At 41.9% G+C, this 18,562-nt stretch overlaps 2 protein-coding genes across 5 annotated transcripts in view; one reads left to right on the top strand and one right to left on the bottom strand.

The window, feature by feature from the left end:
• The first annotated feature begins 385 nt into the window (after positions 1-385).
• LOC116845984 lies at positions 386-5,525 on the top strand. Its single transcript, XM_032819280.1, has 4 exons — positions 386-2,247; positions 2,700-2,971; positions 3,366-3,496; positions 3,867-5,525. The coding sequence occupies exons 1-4, from the start codon at positions 2,001-2,003 to the stop codon at positions 4,066-4,068; spliced, it is 852 nt and encodes a 283-aa protein (XP_032675171.1). The 5' UTR covers positions 386-2,000; the 3' UTR covers positions 4,069-5,525.
• LOC116845982 (protein gustavus) overlaps positions 4,376-18,562 on the bottom strand; it is a 173,700-nt gene continuing 159,513 nt past the window's right edge. For all 4 annotated transcript variants that reach the window (XM_032819274.1, XM_032819276.1, XM_032819278.1 and 1 more), the window contains exons 3-7: positions 18,038-18,486; positions 12,935-13,164; positions 12,521-12,851; positions 12,197-12,355; positions 4,376-12,123 (exon numbers count right to left, since the gene is read on the bottom strand). In XM_032819274.1, coding sequence (XP_032675165.1) covers positions 11,984-12,123; positions 12,197-12,355; positions 12,521-12,851; positions 12,935-13,164; positions 18,038-18,486 — 1,309 coding nt within the window. In that variant the 3' untranslated portion in view covers positions 4,376-11,983. The remainder of the gene's footprint in view (positions 12,124-12,196; positions 12,356-12,520; positions 12,852-12,934; positions 13,165-18,037; positions 18,487-18,562) is intronic.

Genomic DNA, 18,562 nt, shown 5'->3' with positions numbered 1-18,562 from the left:
TAATCGTTAATTTAGCACCAGAGAGAGAGAGAGAGAGAGAGAGAGAGAGAGAGAGAGAGAGAGAGAAGAGGGGGAGAGAGAAAGAAGAAAAAACTAGGCTTTTCTGATAAGTTAGCAACAAGACGCGGACGGGAGAGTCTTTTATAGATGTAAATAATGAATAAAGCACTGGGGAGGTTCGCATACGGCCGACAGCGCGAGAAGTACGAGTGGGTGGATGATGACGTGACACCTAAAGCGCGAAGTGTTTCCCCTTGTGGATTATCAGCTCCGCGGAATTAACTGAGCTGTGAGAGATAATAGGAACGTTTCAAACGTTCCTCTGCGAAGTCACTCTCACTAGGCTTCGCGACTGCATTGGATCTTGATACGCTTTGCTCTCAATGCCACCTATGATTCGCACGAAAACGCGCTCCGGTGAAATTCAAGCGAGAGAAAGCAGTTGTAACGCATATGGCGTGTTGATATCGCAATTTACTGCGACTTTAATTCGCGTGTAAAGCCGTCTCGCGCGAAACAAATATGAAGATAATTTCAGCTCGAGTTCGCGAGTACCATGCATGGCGTATTTTGGTCGTGAGCGTAATTTCGCTCTTGGAAGTGTTTTTTGTTTCTCGAATGGGGGTTTTCGTTAGACGAAAACTTACAACGTATCGTGAGTAAGTAATCAAGCGCGTTGCTCGCGTATCGACATTTAAAGTGCTTGGCGAACCAACATTTGACGAGTGCCGATGCGAGTGAGGAAGCTCCAGACGGCACGAAGGACGTCATCCCCTTTAGAAGGGCTGCAGACAGACGAACCCTCCAAGCTCCCTTTCCCCACCTTCGCCTCATCGCCATAGCAACCCCTTGCATTCAGGAGCCAGACTAACCAACCGACCGATCTCTGCCCCTCGTGTCGTCTCGCTCTTCACGCTGCTGAAATACCCACACAAAACATAGCTCCACTCTCTCGGCCTCCCCCTCGCGTCTCAATACGGACCGTAGCAGGACGATCTTGTGAATTGAACGGCGAATCGGCGCAAAAGTGCTATCGGCTACTTCGCAAATGAGGTCAAAACACCCTCTGCCTCGGCGTTTCCATCAGAAAATTTCTCGCGACCGCTGCTTAATAACCTCCAATCGGCGCTCGAGTTTCCCTCGGAGCGGTTATTCAAATTGAAAATCGCGGAGGATTATACGGGGACTGCTGCGTACGGTAAAAGTATCGCGAAGAATAGTCTAGATAATCTCGCAGTCTCGCGCTGCTCCTCCTAAGTTGGCAGGAATTCAGGAACGAATCTACGTAGCGAACAATAAAACTTGGATGTACAACCGTTGGCTGTCGAGAAAGAAAGAGAAAGAGAGAGTAGCGGCGGAGGGAAATTTTGCCAGGAAATATTAATCGCAACGTTTTAGAGACGTGTGTCACGGGCAGTACAGGATTTTAATTAGCGCAAGGCGTCTCTAGCTTCCACTGGCGAAGCCAGTGAGAAATTATTAACTACTTATTCCTTGACAAGTCCGTCCCTGCGAGCAATTCGAGACCCCCGCATGTACCCCTCTCGGTAATTGAGCAATTTCTTGGGCATAACAGGGAACATGGTAATTCTTGCGTTTTCGCACAATACAGAATGGACTCTATATCGTCTCGTTGTGGTGATCGCGGCCCGAGAGCTCGTCAGACAACTCAGCGGGCCGAATGATCGCCACTCATTCCCGAAATTGTCCCCGTCGTGCAATTTTTCCGTCGCCTCGGCTGTGTCGAATTCGACGCGACACGCAGGTGGAAACTTGGCGTCCGCGACGATCCGGCCGTTTAAAGTCCACGACGTCGCGTCTACTCCACGTCAGTCGCGTACGTCGACGGTGACGGTCCCCGAGGGATTTCCACGCGGTGAGGAACACCTCTGAGAAAGTTTGATCGCGCACGCAGAGTAAGCGAGTCAGCCGATCAGTCGGTAGCAGTGGATTAGCTTGTAGTCTCGTGGAAAAGCGCGCAGGCAATTTCGCCGTGAAAAATGAAAGTACTTCCGCTGCTCGTTACGTTCGTGGCTTTAATCGCCGGCCAGGATACGAGAACCGTGGTATACCCGTCCAACGGAAATGGCTCGTCCTCGGTAGAGATAGGGGGTAAGATCGAGCCGGTGCCTCAGCCGGATATGACGCTCAGGGTGGTCTCTGCGAGCCTCTTGCCGCCGCAGCTGCCGCCGCCGCCGCCGCAGCCGCAGCCGCAGCCGATGTTGCCCTCGGATTACTTTTTCCCCGGTAAAGATTTTTCTATTTTAGTTACGCTAAGACGGCGTGTCGTTTGATCACTTATCCTTTGTGCGCGGCTATAATCGAGCAACTAACGTGACGCGCCTGGATCGTCGCATTAAACCCACAAAGCCGAGAGATCATTTTGAAATTGGAGTATGTCGGTCGGTCGTACTCGTTTATTAAAACGTCATCGTGCCGAGGTGAGAAAAAAGAAAGAAAGAAAAGAAAAGAGAAGGAAAATATAATCCACGCAAGGCGTGAAAAATTCGCTCGCTCTTGATTTTTCTGAACAACAAACTTCGCAAGCTCGTTTCTCGTTGTAGGTCAGCGGCGCGGTCTGATTACACAGATAAACTTTGAAGATATATATTCGCAATTTCAGCTGTCTTTCTCTCTCTTTCTTCGTGATATATACGCACCACTGATGTTTCCCTCCATTCCTCAAAAAAATGTTTCAGCGCCTCAAAGAGCGTTTTTGCATCATAGAAGCGAAAACGTGCCGTATGGATACGAGTATCCTAATATTGGATATCCGGTGGCGCAGGCGGTGGAACACTCCATCGTGCCGTCGTCGAAACAGCTCGTAATAGTCAGTTTTATCGGACTGTTGTTGCTGTTGGCGATTATACAGAACACGCTGAGCTCCGTTAAGCGGAAAGACGCGATAATGGATTTGTTAGCGTCCAGGCAAAAGCGGGATGTCTACGCAACGCGCGATTTCGGGTCCGTGGTATGTTATCCCATTCCGATTTGACTGGGTCAAAGGGGGAGGGGATCCTCCCCTGTCGAGAGAATTCCTCCGGGATTTGATCCGATAAAGTTGTCACGCGAAACGATCACACGTGGGAGAACTCGTTAAAAATGAAATTTCCCGGCGCAAAATTCCGCGCTCGATTCGAGAAAAATAAATATATAAATCCACGAGACGATAAATTCTTCATCGCTCAGATCGCGAGTACTCGGTTGAATTCGCCCCGTGTGAACTCGGAAATTCACCCACCTTAATGAAACCCCTTTGTTCCTGCTGGACGAGCAAAATTGCCGGGATAAATCATGAATTCCGGGCGTAGCGGCCAAAGTTTTTGCGTGCCGGCGGTAGATTAAGACTTTCCGCGAACTTTTAGACTCCGGAGGAGGAAGAGATTCTTAATAACGATGCCAGAGTACGATGCATACAAAGGACGATCTGTCTGGAGAATCGCAAGCTCTTCAGAGACCTGGGCGCGCCCGGTAAAATGCTGGCGAGGTACTTGACGTAAGTTCCGTTGTTGCATCTTATCTTCCCAAGAGTTCCCGTCACGTCGCGTTCGACGATGCGAGTCAGTCAACTGGAAAGACTAAAGGAACAACGTGAAATCACAATTTCGCGTTGCGAATAATCGCGCAATTCGGCATGGTTAAATGTTGAAATGCTTTAATTTAGAACTCTTTTTAATGTAAAATTTTCTAATTTAAATGTAAATGCTCAATTAATAACAAATAAGAGAAAAAGCTAGCGCGTCGAATTTGCATAATCTCAGTACGCGGTGAAATATCAATAATAAATTTAATAGTAAATTAATAAATTTAATAGTAAATACTTGATTTATGCGTTCTGAGGATTCAAGGCGCGCGTTCTTCCGCAGGAACGGCATAGAAAAATCGCTGAAGCCATCCTCAGGTTGGGACCGTCTCGTGAGGGACGCGGGAGCAGCGGGAATTCGAGGCGAGGACTGCGACGTGCTTTATAGAGACTGCGACATACCCGTGACGAGGAAGATGCAGCAAGTTTCGGACATAGTCTCGGCAGACGCGAAAAACCGCGATATCTCGGGTTCGAACCGCTAATTGTCGGAAGCGAGGCGCTGCTTCGTCCGCGCGTCTTCGCCTCCGCCTCTCGCGACACACGCCCGAAATGCGAAAATGAAATCTCTTCTGTGGATGATAAAATGATTAACGTGAATGATTTCGGAATCGATATTTTTACTTCCAATGCGAATGAGAATGTAACACGCACTGATTGACCGATAAAACGATGCATCCCCCGTGACACTCCAGGCATGTCGTATCAACGCAACGTCGACTTAGGATCACAACATCGTACGAGTAAAAGGCTCGGCGATATTAATGATTTTTTTAAATTTTAATTACAATATGTGTTTTTTTGTGTTTTATCCGCTACAAACATCGACATCTAGCCTGAACTATTTTAGGTAGCAGTCCGCTATTGTACACACACTTTCTCTCACTGGCACACCCTTTCTCTCTCGTCGTCGGAGTATACATAAGAAAAGAACTATCAAATTGCGAACAGAATGGAACGATCGCGCATTCGGCATTTTATGTGTTGTTAGCTTTCGTTTGTATTCGTCCACTGTGCACTTCCGTGTCTCACTCACTCACTCACTCTCTCATTCTCTCTCTCTCTCTCTTCCTTTCTCCCTTTTTCTCTTGCATTTCGCAGTTTTTTCTTCCTCTTTCCGTCTCAGCTAATCGTCTATAATAATATATTCAATAATGTATTATCGTTAACGTTAAGGCATTAGTCTCCGTTTCATGCATTTTTCATGTGTCTCAGTTTCGATAACGGCGGACACGCAAAAACGAGAAATCGTGATCCCGAAATACGAGTACGCACAGTGGCCTGCAAAAAAAGCAAAGTCAATACATGGAGACGATACGATTTTCCGTTTGAACGATTAACAAAACGGATTTTACCCCGCGGAGATAATTACTTCTTATGCAGGGTATTTACATATAAAATAATTGTACATCTGCTACACCACTTTTCGAGTTCCGGGACGACGTCTCTCTTTCTCTCTTTTTTCTCTCGCTCGCTCTCTTTTTCTTTCTGTCTGTCTCTCTCTTTCTCTCTCTGCGGAACTTGGCGCGCCCACCATAGTAACACGCTAAACGCGTATAAACTTACACTTAATATAGACGTGAGATCGCTCGTTACAATAGTCCAGGCTTAACAAAACACGAAGGAAATGAGAACATATTGCTAGAACCATTTACGCGATTAGTCTGATTTCATTTTGGCAGCGCCGATGACGAACTCTGCTTGCTTTCCTATTCATGCTTTCAAAGAATACAGTTTAATCGTATAATAATGTTGTGTTACAAATATCGCTTGTGGAAATATAAAGTAACATCTCGCGTGTTTCACATTCTCGTAGATTACGTTTCATTGATGTCAATTTACACGTTGTAGATATTTTATACTTTTGTCGTCGAGGTCGCTTCATGTCACATGGATAAAACGTAAAAATTGAAAAAGTCCGCGCATAAAAAAAAAAAAGAAAGCGGAAGGAAGGTAGTATTAGTAATTCACCGCATTTTGGTGTCCGACTTTGATAACGCACCTGTACAACACATACATACATGCGCGCACGCACACATACAGTCGTTCATACATACAAATGCAATTTGCACGTTCTTACATACGCGTTCGCTTGCATACTTTTTTTTAGATTACTATCCTAATTATATTAACCACTTCAATTAAAGGCAGATTAAACGTCCTGCTAAGTGTGGAAATTGTCAATAAATTAGACACATTTGTCGAGGCAACGTAGTTTGCAAGGGCAGGTGGGCAGGCAGTTCACGGAAAATAATCTTCGCAACAGCCACGCGAATTTTGCCGGAGAAACTTTTCGTGACTTGCGCAAACGAAACGTCTCGTTGCGGGTCTCGTTATTAAAAGCTAACTTAACTGTCCCCTTCTCGCGATCGTTTTAACGCGATCGATCGATGCAATGAGGAGATCTAATTCTCCTCAGCTTTGTAAAACCTAGTTTTAGTACAAACTACTTTTTTGTTGTCGAGGTCGCTTTGTAATAATGAAGATGATAATTATAGTATAAACCTTACTCGTCATATTGTACCTTACTCTTCATATATTCGTATTCCGAAAATTCCATCCTCCGATTCGAGAAATCGTAAAAAACAGTCATTTTACGGTCATTTTACGTGCGCACAGAATTATACCAAAAACTTTATACATTTAAAAATACAATACATTATAATTTTTAATTATATCAAATCACTTCCACATAAGAAAATGAAAAAGAAATAAAAATAAATTTCAATAAACGAAAGAATGGAAAATAGGACTAATAAAAAATAGTACTGATTCATCATTAAGAAATAAAATAAAATATTAATTTAATGAAATGAATTTTCATTAATTAATGAAATCATCAAAAATAAAAAAAAATACTAATAATTTGTCAGTATTGACGTTTGTATAAATTTAAAATATATATTGACCAAACTTAGAATATGCCAATAAAAATTAAACAACAAGAGAAAATCTTGAGAAAATAATACAGAGGAATAGAGATGTAACAAATAAAAATTTCAACATCCTTGGTCTATAAGTATTTAGATTGAGACTGTAGTTGTTTTTGATCAACAATTGTAAAAGATAAGTAATTTAATCGAATATGCTGGTTGGGTTCCGTTATAAATCGTTTCTCTCTTTCTTCTCGTTTACGGCAAATAACTTTGGCAAAACAAATAAATTTAAAGCGCAAATGTGCCATGGCGCGCTCACCAACGGGCATGAGTCAATCCGACTATCGATTAATTTTCTCACGTTCGTCCCCGTTAATCAATCGACCGATCGCATGCACATATAACTCTCCACATATACAGTAGAAACCGAATAATATAACAAAAAAGTGATTAGGGTATCGATTAATCGCTTTATCTATTAATCGATACAATAATATTATTAATCATTAATCATATGTACAACATTCTAATGCTATTTGTCCTATCTCATGCTCGGACCGTGACTCGCGCTTGTGTAATATTGAGACAATTGTTCATATAAAACGTATAACGATAAGTATATTTGCGGGAATACCTCTCGCTTCGAGGACGCACGCATACGCGCATGAATGCGTATCAGGACTCGATGACCTTTCTCTTTGCCCGTCGAGGACACCGGTATAAATTCGTTTATAATTTAGCATCGGGACAGCATTTAGATATTATTTAAACGGACGACGAGCTAATAGGTTTGTTTTCTACTGCTGAACTGGCTGCACCAGCTTGCACTAGTTCTCTTTCCCTCCTTTTTTTCACAAAGTTTCAACTGTTTCTTTTTAAATTTCGCAAGTGTACACTAATTCAGCGATAAAAACAGATCTAATAGCAGCGTCTACCACGTTGGCTTATGCGCATCGTATCGTCAAGCGTCTCTTTACGCGCATCATTATCAGTAAGTTTCGTTCCGTACGTACTCCTAGAATACTAGAGTCAAGTCTACTAGTCGTGCGCGAGATCGACGCACTGGAAGAAAGCCGTCTCGTCCTCGTCATCGTGCGCGGACGTCGAGTAAAAAAATATACACCAACCGCGATGAGACGAAGACTATGAGAACGGCATTCTTTCTGTGCGGAGGTCTCTCAGATTGCAGTATTCCTCCCTCGCTCACTAACTCGTTTCACGCTTACGACGAAATTATCCTTCGGCAATGTGGAAGATGGTGGAAATATGAGTCCACGAATCCTCTTTTTCAAGGGAGAAGTTAAATCTTGCGGCAAGAGAGAACTGGTGAAGAGCATTCTTGCCTTCATTACCAATGTATCCTCTTCAAATATTCATATGTCGATGTCGCAACACATCCCAACGGGAAGAGGAAAATCAAGATATTTCACAGTAATCGTGCACAACCTGCGCGTCACTATGGTATCTTTTCCACGTGTAATAACCGTCGCGGCGCGATGTACAAGGAGTAGCGAAGGCAAACGCTGCTTACCATATTCCTAGGTTTATGTGTTTGTTTGGAGGGAAGAGAGGATGGAATGGTGGAATCAAAGATATAAACATCTCCGTAAAACATATGAAACATTTCCATAAAAAAAATTTGATTTCATACACAGGAAAAAAGGAGATTTTGTTTGGAAAATATCTTTTTTTTCATATGTTAATCTTCAAATGAGATTGCCTTAAATGAAGATAAGTTACTTGCAGCAATATATATATTCAGTTCAACAAATAATTGTTTAAATTCAAAATTATACAATTCCTCTGTCAAACTTTTATATTGGTGTTTATATATGAAACAATGATTATTAATTTGAATATATTAGTTTTAAGTAGATATGAGAACTTGGGACATAACATGCACTTAAAAACATTCTAATGTATGCTTTTCATTAACGAAAATTATTTTTGAATAATAAGAACACAAGGTTTTCTTCGTGTCATATAAAATGTTCTTGCAAGTAACTTCTTTCACACTATATAGTCTCTTTGAAAAATTAAAGATAGAAATATTTTCTAAACAAGAATGTTTTTTTCTGTATACTTATAATAAAATATTTATAGAAATGCACAATTACTCGACTGAATTGCCAATGAATCTTCCATCCAAATATTCACATGTCAAAGTAGAACTCCTTCAACGAGAAAAAGATCGAGAATTTGACTTTTCTTGCAGCGAAATTGCGTAATCATAATACTACGTTTTCTCCACGTCTTTCCCCATGTGTAATAACAGTAGTAAAAGGAGTAGCGAAGGTAAATGCCTCTGATAGACCAATGTATAAGAGTGAAGAGAGAAAGTATATCGGGAGCGTGAGCGTTTTGCTGGCCCGGGAATCGAAACCGGGGAGACTATATGCTGACAACATAGGCATCTACTCTATTAATTAATTTAACCAAGCTTTGTGCCGCGACACGTCTTTCTCTCGCTCTCTCTTATCAATGGTCTTATTGTCGAAAAGGTATTCCTTCAATTGAATTGCTGACAGTTCGATTATAGATCTTACACCACATTCCCACGCGTGTATGTGTGTGTATATTTGTATGTCTGGGCGTATGTGATACGCGTACTGAAGACGGCGGAGAGCCGCGCAACCAGAGCCCCCGAGTGCGAGATCGTGCGTGCTATTGACTGGTACGGGTGCGGTTGTAATTCGTACGGCTGCGTCGCTGCGCGCGGATCACCTCGCCAAAGAGGACTCGTCGTTGGCGAGCGGGCCGGCGAACGAGCAGCGCCGGCTCGTCCGAACGGAAATGATGATAGAGAGACTGACGACCGAGGAAGAAGATGGTCGGCGAAGACGCGAAAGCAAACACGACTTACGTCCGACGAGGCTTAGGGCAAACAGCGGCCCGACGCGATATACCACGCGATTGACAAGAAGACAAAGAACGCATAATAGATGCACGTGAGACGACCCGACCGCTCCGTTATCCTTTCTCCAGATACCGCGATATCGAATTGACTTGTCGCGAATTCACTCGTCCTACGTCGTTCACGAACACACGCCGGGCCGATAAATAGGCTACGAACGATTGGCGACAATTTGGAAGACGCGATACGATCCAAGTTCCGGACGAGCTCAAGCCGGAGGTGTGAACAACGATGCGTGGGTATTGGAGAAAATGAGGATCGGGGTGACTTCGAATCGCGTTAAGCTAGCGCGTTAAAAAAGCAAAGCAACACCGAGAATGGAGGCCTGACGATACACGATGATCGTATTGAAAATAGATGAAAATGATGTATATTTCTCTTTCTCTCTCTCTCGCTCACGCTCTTTCTCTCACTCTATCTTTCGCTCTCTCGTATTAGGTTTGCATATTTCGCGATTTACAGATACAATCGTCGTCCTCGATACATAGTTATACGTCATTAAACATTATTATTATCAATATACGTATGTACAAATCGACATCGCCGACATGATCAGCGGCATTATCTTTAACCTAAGCGACAAACGTAAGAGTAAAGAGGGATTATTTAGGGACCAGTCGCAAGAATTGTCATGCTAATAGTATAATAGTTACACGCCCGGTATAATCAGCATCATTATTCATCATCGCTCATCGTCGTCGTCATTGTAATAATAATCCTCGTCTTTTCTTCGCTACTTTTTTTTCTCTTTCTCTCTTGTCGCTCTTGCTATCTTTTTTTTATTGTTACTAACATGGCCCTCCCTGACAGTTTTAATTCGTGTTTGGAATAATTTCTGCCAATGCCCGTCTTAAAAGTCGTTTTCTCCTAAAACGTTAAGAGACACAATTCATTTATTCCTTAAAATTTACTTACATGAGGTACATAATTTTTATCGAATAGTTTCATCCCTTTTCTTCTGCTTCCATTGCTCCTCGTTATTAATTAATTTATTAGGCTCACATTAATACCGGATACGCTCGAGTTCGGTTTCACGTGACTAACTTATTTCTCCGTCGTTTGTTAACGCATTCTTCACTCGATCTCTTCATCACGCAAAATTCCCCCCTCTTAGTTGTATACTTTTCGTGCGTTCATGCATTGAAGCTCGGCTGTGAAGTCTACGTTTCTCTTTGTAGCGAGAGAAGAATTATGGCAGGGCTAACCTTTGTACCTCTGCATCTCTCAGCAACTCTTACCGTTTTCCTATCTGCCTTTTATATCCATCACGCACTACTACATTTTATTAGACCTAGTATACTTAGAAAATACTTAAAAAATGAGTTTCTATTGGAAGGTGGCTGCCCGATCTGCGTTGGCTTCCATCACTGTACACACTTCTGTCGCAAATTCAATTAATCGTTCCATTCAACAACAATCTTCTACTCTTCCCAGTTAAACAAATCTTCTATTTCTCGTTGGTCGCTGGTATATCATGGAAATCTTCTGCGCGTGTTTCTCCCATTGTCTTATTTGCTCTAATTCTTCGTCTTATTTGCTTGGATTCTTCGTCTTTTCTGTCGTCGTTTATTACTTCATCTTATCCCGCCGCACCACTATGATGAATGTGTTAGCTACGGCTGAACTACAGCAAACCCGCTATTCACTGTCGATCAACTGTCGGTTGTAAGCGACATGCTCGTATCAGCCTGCAGGCTCGATTAAGTCTAACTTTTTTACTGGCCAACTGAGAAGCGCTGTAGGTCTTTCATATTCTCTCGCGTAGCTCCTTGCTTTCCTTCGTCGACCACGCGTCTCCAGAGTCTCATTCGCGCAAATTATAAAACTATTTCCTCGTTGAATTACCTTATATTGCATATCGTATCATCGTCTCATTCGTTCATCAAGCAATAAAAAAAGTATTAATAAAAGTATGTGTGCCTTCTCTAAATCTCTAACAACAATACGCCCTATCTCGGCGCAATTATTCAAAAAGAATCAACAATATTAAATTATAAATCGTCAATACCATAATATAGAGCGATTGTCAATATAAGCCGACAATAAAAAGGAAGGCAATAAAAATCATTGCCTTCCTTTTCGATTTTATTTCGAATGCTCTAACGTTTTCGTTTAATTTCTAAATGAGTATGATACATATGATAAGAAATACTAAAATCACGTAAATTAACTAAATTCACCCCATTCAAAATCACACGGTAAAACGATTGTAAAGAAGCTTTGTTAGAATTATGATTTATCGAGCGAATCACGTTGTCGCCATCGAGTCAAGCTCGTGGACGATGATAACGACGATAAATACTGCGGTCGTCGCGACCTATCCCAATATGGTCGCCACGAGTCGTTATCGGTACGGTATCTCGACGCCGTTCTCTCGGCGTGCCTTCTCGAAGTGCCAGTATACGTCTCAATGCGTCGTCGCATCACGCGTGTCAGTCTGTTGATCATCGGACGCTTTATTAACGGAGACGCGCGGCTAAGGGGCTGCTGTGCTCGGTAGCATGCGAGGGTGGATAGCGGGCGGTCACCTGTGCGTCGTAGTGCCAACAACGTTGTAGCGCGGTGATGTTCGGATTCGTATTCGACGGTGATAAGAGATTCACTCGGTGGTTACCTTCGGTCGCGATAAAGTAGATAAGTCTTCATCGCTTGTGGCAGATTCAGGTCGTTGATCTTCTCCTCCAATTTCTGCTTACCAATTCTCTGTCGGATTACTCTTCGACAAAGATCCATCAGCGGCAACGGTTCGGCTGCGGAAAGGACGAGCATGGTTTAGTTAAGAGGAAATGAGATAGCGCGTTCTTAGATCAAAGTGCTACATACGATCAAGTCCGCCGATATATCTCATTGTGATCTCGCAATGTCCCCAAACGGCTGACACAATTGGATGCAACTTTCTTCCTTTGAGTCCTCTGAAGGCTATGCCAAGGTACTGACCATCCACTACGAACGCTAACGTACCTTCATCCATATCGAGGACCACTGTGAACAGATTGAGTGTAGTGAGTTGCCGCTCTTGAAGAGGATCTTCCTCTAATACACAGAATGAGCACGAATTCGACGAATTTCCTCGACATCTCGATCATTTATTAAAATACACCGACACGTAACGGCTTATGTGACTCACTCCGTACACCGTGCACTCACCCAAGAATTTGTCAGGAACAATAAAGGTCTCATCCGGCTTCAGGAGGGCCGGATACGTCACGCCGTTGTTATTCTTCGAGTCATGGTAGAGTTTGTTTCTACCAAGGTCCCATCCCCAACTGAGCTCATTGTTACCAACTAGACTCTGATAACCGACACTGTGAAGCGGTGCGTCCGCCGTTGCGACACCCACTACGGCATGAGTGCCTCGCTGCCTCGTGCTCCAAGTTAGTTCCCATACGTGCATGCCCTTGGTGTATCCTACCTTCCCTCGTATGCAGTCTGTACTTTGCGCGACTGGGTGTCGGTGAAACGTTAACTTGTCGTCTTCCTGAAAGCAGTGACAGAAGAAAAATTGTCAGTATACCTCTCGTATTCGTAAGATAACGATAGGCGCGTGTACTAAGTCGTTACCTTGACGAATATGTTGAGGCTACGATCGTCGGCGTTCCAACTGTGATGGACTTGTGTTTCTCGCGAAGCGGGAGGCATGTCGAGTAGTACATCCAATCGAGCCGGTCTCGAGAAATCCTGTGATAACTCACGCGGCACAACTGATTTATACATCATTGTACCGCCAGCACCGACACCTACTCCGGTACCTGCTCCGGCTCCGCTCTCGCGCGCCACGCTCTTCACGCCGCCTGCAAGAAAAAGAGACAGAACGGTTAGATAAGGTTCCTCCACGATTTCCACGTTCGTTTGTTGAACATGCTTCTCGTGACGAACGAGTCTTAAAATTAGGGCTCCTGCTTCAATCTGTTTTTCGAATACATATTTAAACGTTTAGCGTACATCCGTTTAGAAACATCTGATGGAAAACGTTTAGAAATGTTTCATCATTTAAATGGATTCTCTGCAATACACGCTCTCTAAAGTACAATCAGTGTATTCTCTACTGCTAAATGCAAATTTATAACTGATAGTTCAGCATAACTACAATCAGTAAAATCTCGTTGAAAGAATCAATTGACAGTAGCGACTGTTTCTATTATTGATGCAGTTTGCAAACACAGAGACAGTATCGTTACACCTAAATTACATAGAAGCTAGCAATTCCATCGTCAAATCTAAAAAGTTATATTTGACACGTATAATGAATACGCAGCAATCTTACTTCCACTGGTCGAAATTAGTGCGGTATAAGATGGAGCAATAAAGTGGAAGTGTTTTTATTGGAATTAAATGAATATTTACCGATTATCGCTGAAATGTTCCTTTTATTAGTTTAATCAGAAATATTTTTATTGATTCACTTTAAGAGAGTATACATGTGATATCATTGCAGATTGTTTTTTTAGCTTGCACGATTGTCAGATAAGGCTAATGACTCTTGTTTAAAGACGTATAGATGCATATACGAATAAACAGAGATTAGTAAACGGATACACTGTAATCGCGATTGATTTATTATGCATATTTATAAACATATGTGCTAAATGTATGTTTAAACGTGTAATATAGAGCTCTAATCTTAACGTACACAATTTATGTATCGTAGATTCCTCTTTCCGAGCGATATCATTGCGATTTTCGCAATAGAAAGGAAATGTGGGGAATGACGGTCTCTGCGACTCGCGGCACTAAATTTTACAGAACTCCCGAGTTTGGACGAGAACGAAACTCAACGAAATGTCGAGGATGTGAGGTTTTTTTTAAATAAGAAACGTTTGAATCACTTATTGAGTCGAAAATCAATTGGATACTTCAAGAAAAATGCTTCAATGATGCGCGATGATCAACACTGTCGCCAAACAAGGAAAACTTACACTTCAGTATAAATGTCCGTAAGATAATATTGTTGGATATTCAACAATGCTATGAATAGAGGAGCAGATTTGGAATGTAAATATTTATTGTCTCTGTAGTATTCAACTAAGGTAAAAGAAAATAGAACGATAGGAAACTAACTTGATCGCGAGATATTAAATGCGATAATTTGTACCAATAGCGAGAAGACAAATTCGAAATCGTAACGTGCATTTGCTGTAGCTGACTTTTTCGGACTGTCGACGTTCGCGGAACATTAGTTAGTAACCAAATGTACCGCGTTTAGTTGACCGTATTCCCAAATTTTAAAAATAATTTTATCCTACTTCCTCCAAATTTATTGAAGTAAATTTGTAGCTTTACGGGAATTATTTCGGACGAATCTGAATCTATCAACGCACGAATTCGATCATTGAAAGATTTCGATAACATTCAATGCAACAATATCCTAGTAACATATATGAGTTCCACATATTTTTTCTAAACGTATTTAACATTTCGCAATAGTTTGTAAAACGTTTCTAAACGACGTGTGCTATTTGAGCAATACACATGAACGGAAATCTTTAAAACTTTCCGCAGACAAAATGATGAAAATGTAAATTGTATGGTGTATATATAAGTTTGGTAAAATGAGTCGATATATTGGGTACACGTGGGCGACGTGCGGAAAAAAACGGAATAATATGAGCAAAGAAAATATCTCAAGGCCAAAAAACAAAGTAGAAAATGCGGCAGGTCAAAAGTTTTAATTCGTAAAAAAGTTTTCTGCTTGAAGTAGGTATAAATGGCTACAAATGTAAAAATGGCACAATGTAAAAATCTATTATAGTGTCATCGTTTTCTAAACAAAATAAGTTCTATTCTATGTGTTTCTTCGGTTGGTTAGGTTATTATAAAAGCATTGTGTGAATGTGAGGTTTTATATCTTCTTTTTAAAAAGAATCTTAATCTTTGTGGGATAGTTTGGTTTAGTATCAATGAATTCTCATAGTCCAAAGAAAAAAACAGGTATAAAATTAATATATAGACCGCTATTTTTTGTCGAGAAGAATAGCCAAAAATAAAGATTCCGATGACAAAAGTTTTGAAAAAAACTGTTCTCTCATATATCTGCTTTTGATCTATCAAACAGTCGACTAGGAGTAGCTTATTCAGTTCAGCTTACCTGAACTGAAATTCATTCTTTTAGTTTTGCAACATCCATATTTTCAGGTTATTATAGATGAATATAGTAGGATAGAGGAGATCGAGTCTAGCACTCATATGGATCAATTGTCACAAGGCTTATGTCTTATGTAATATACAAATAGAGAAGAATATTCAATTCTTAGTACATGTTGCTTACTCATTTACCTAAAGTTATGTCTATATGAAAATATGCACACAATATTAAAAATATTGCATACATATTTTTTTAATCAGTATATAAAGAGTGTGATCCGGTCTCCCTTACTTATCGTTATCTCTGTCATCAATCATTATATTTGTCATCGATCATGTCAAGAACAATTAGAATTTTCGTGGAATACACGGATTAAGTACTAAGAGATAACTGTAATTCTGCGTGTTAAGGGACAAGTGTTGAGGGAAGTTGAAGAAAAACTTCAAAAGTTTGGAGCCATTTAGTAACGGCGACAATTGTCTTCTGTGGGAATTTTTCACGGACTCAGGACGGACTCGTGAGCCCCGTAATGAGAATCGTTGCACGCGGTATGCAATTAGCCGTTGCGGTCATTAACTCGCCGCAAACCGCCAAACCTCGGCGATGTAACTCGATGAGTATACGAAAACAGTTAGAGATGAGCTCTATTCGGAGCGTTTCGCAATGAGTTTCGACCTCAGCGAGGCTTTTCTATCTCTCGTTTGTCACTTTCGTATGTTATAGTGCACGTTATAGTGTGAAGTCACGTTTAGTAAGTCGGTGACGATACCCGGCGGCAGACGCGAGCTTCTTACGAAACCGGATGGAGCCGTTGAAGAAAAATAAATTCGTCGAGCGTGAGCTCGTAACTGCTCTCTGAGCGGTAAAAGCCGCATTAAACGCGGCAAGTCTCGTTGATGAAGTCATCATTCCTGTTGAAGGAAAACGACTCGACAAAATCACGGAAAATTATCCATTATCAACCAAACCATTTGATAGCATTTAGTCCGTACGGACGTTCTCCAATTTTTCAACTATTGACCTTTGTTTTTTTTAACTTCAAGTGTTTCCTCATCACTACGTAGGAATGTTGAATAAGATGATCGTTATTATTCGAGATACTTCAAAGGAACATGGTTAAATATTTGTTCAGGACGAATGTTCGGAAATTATGGCTGAAACGAATAAGCCGGCGGGCATAAGAATTTTCGAAATATATATAGGCACTTATATATACAGGTCAGTACGACGGGTTGCTTATGCATTCTATGAGCAGTGTAGTCGTGTGCGGTCTCAACAGAATTTGGCAGAATGCTCGGTTGGAACTTAAACTTTATAGGAAAAAAAATATGCTGACAATTCCGACTATTCAGGTAGTAAAAATTCATAGCATTAAAGCATTAATAAGGAAAGATGTGATATAAAGAATATGCTGATATCCTAAAAAAGCAGAATAAGAGGTCGTGATGAGGAAGACTCAGATACAAAATATCATTAACTAAACATTTGGGAAAGTTACAAGCTCTCGAAATCACGTAGAACGACCCAAAACTTATGTCAAGATATGTTGACCATCTGAAGAACTGAGAAAAATGAATGTAAAGTCAGTAAAAAAAGGTGCGGTCAAAAATTTTTACTTGGCATTTTTACTTGACCGTGCAACATGAGATGCTTTGTGAAGAACTAATTTAATGCGGAAAACTTCTTATGACGTATTTATTTACAGGTAGATTCTGCATGCGATACGTCACACGGTATTTGAATGTCTACCAAGGAGGCGAGACGAACGATTTGTAAAGTCACGCGTTTCAAGTCACGGTAGTAAAAACCGTTAGCACCATTGACCATTTTCCAATCGACCATAGATGCATGGAAAAAACAATTCTTCTGATGCAACCGAATTTTCGGCTACTCAGGGATCAGACGAAAACTCGGTTGTAGGCTGAACAGACAAATTCCTTTATGAGGCTTCTGTATAGTCAATTGTTCTCAATTGCCTCAACCGAATTCTAATATCGTTGAATATTCAGACAACTATTTTTGGTTGCAACAACAGAAATATTAGTTTTCATAACAGAGATATCGCTTCTGATCACCTAATTTTCAGTTGGTTTCTATTTGGTTGCACCAACTGAAATTTTTTTTGCGTGTGACTATCTTGCTCTCTGTATTTCTTGGAATGAAATTTTACTCGAAAAATAGGATGACCATCGAGTCACTTGACTTCGTCTAATTTTTCATTCATATAGAATGAATTCTTCACTCTGAATCGTCGCGTGAATATCTTCACTCGAAATCGAAAAGTGAGTCTAAAGTACTTCACTGTCATAGGAATATATTCACTTTAATCCATTGCAATATTCGTTCATGTGGTATCAGAATTCATTCTGAGCTTGAGTGAAATATGCACCCTTGCGATTTCGAGTGGCAGTGTTTGCACTATCGTTTCGAGTGAAAATAACGCCGCTTTTTATTTTGAGTGAGATTCCACTCCAAAAAACTTGGCTAGTTCGATCCTACGGCCAAGGAGACGGGATCCCCTTGTATCGCGATCTTGCTGTGCGACGCCCGACTCAGTTATGTACGTAGTTTTGGCGTCTGACCTGAAATTTTTTGGCCCATGTTCATGCCCCGATGGGAGCGACTTGGGTGACGGTAGTTATTGTGTGAGTGACGATGGTCGGCACACTGCTTGCCGCTCTGCAACTTGTGCCTCTGATGCCTCGTGCCCCCGGTGGTGGTGGTGGTCGTGGTAGTCGTGGTGGTAGAATGATGATGATGGGGGTGGTGGTGATGGTGGTGGTGCGGGTGATGGCCGGTAGTCGGTGGTGCAGTAGGCACCACGCCACTGTCTGTTACTCCTACTCCCCCGCCGCCTCCTCCTCCGCCGCCGCCGCCCCCGCCGCCGCCGGTGCCGCCGCTGCCCCTACCGGGGCTACCACCGCCCCCGCCGCCGCGACCGCCGCCTCCAGTACCTAAACTGCCCCCGGTACCGCCAGTCGCACCGTTTCCGCGGCTACCGCCCCCGCTCACGCAACGATTCGATTTGTACCTGCAATGCGAGAACAGAACGGGAGCACGTTAATTCGTGTGCGTTCTTTCTGTGGGAGTGAATGAGAGAAAAAGAT

Source organism: Odontomachus brunneus, unplaced genomic scaffold (genome assembly GCF_010583005.1).
Source record: "Odontomachus brunneus isolate Ranch 3 - 2012 unplaced genomic scaffold, Obru_v1 Obru_scaffold_059, whole genome shotgun sequence".
In the NCBI taxonomy this organism is placed as follows: domain Eukaryota; kingdom Metazoa; phylum Arthropoda; class Insecta; order Hymenoptera; family Formicidae; genus Odontomachus; species Odontomachus brunneus.
The sequence above is the reverse complement of the archived record's forward strand: the minus strand, read 5'-3'. Positions and strand labels throughout refer to the sequence as shown.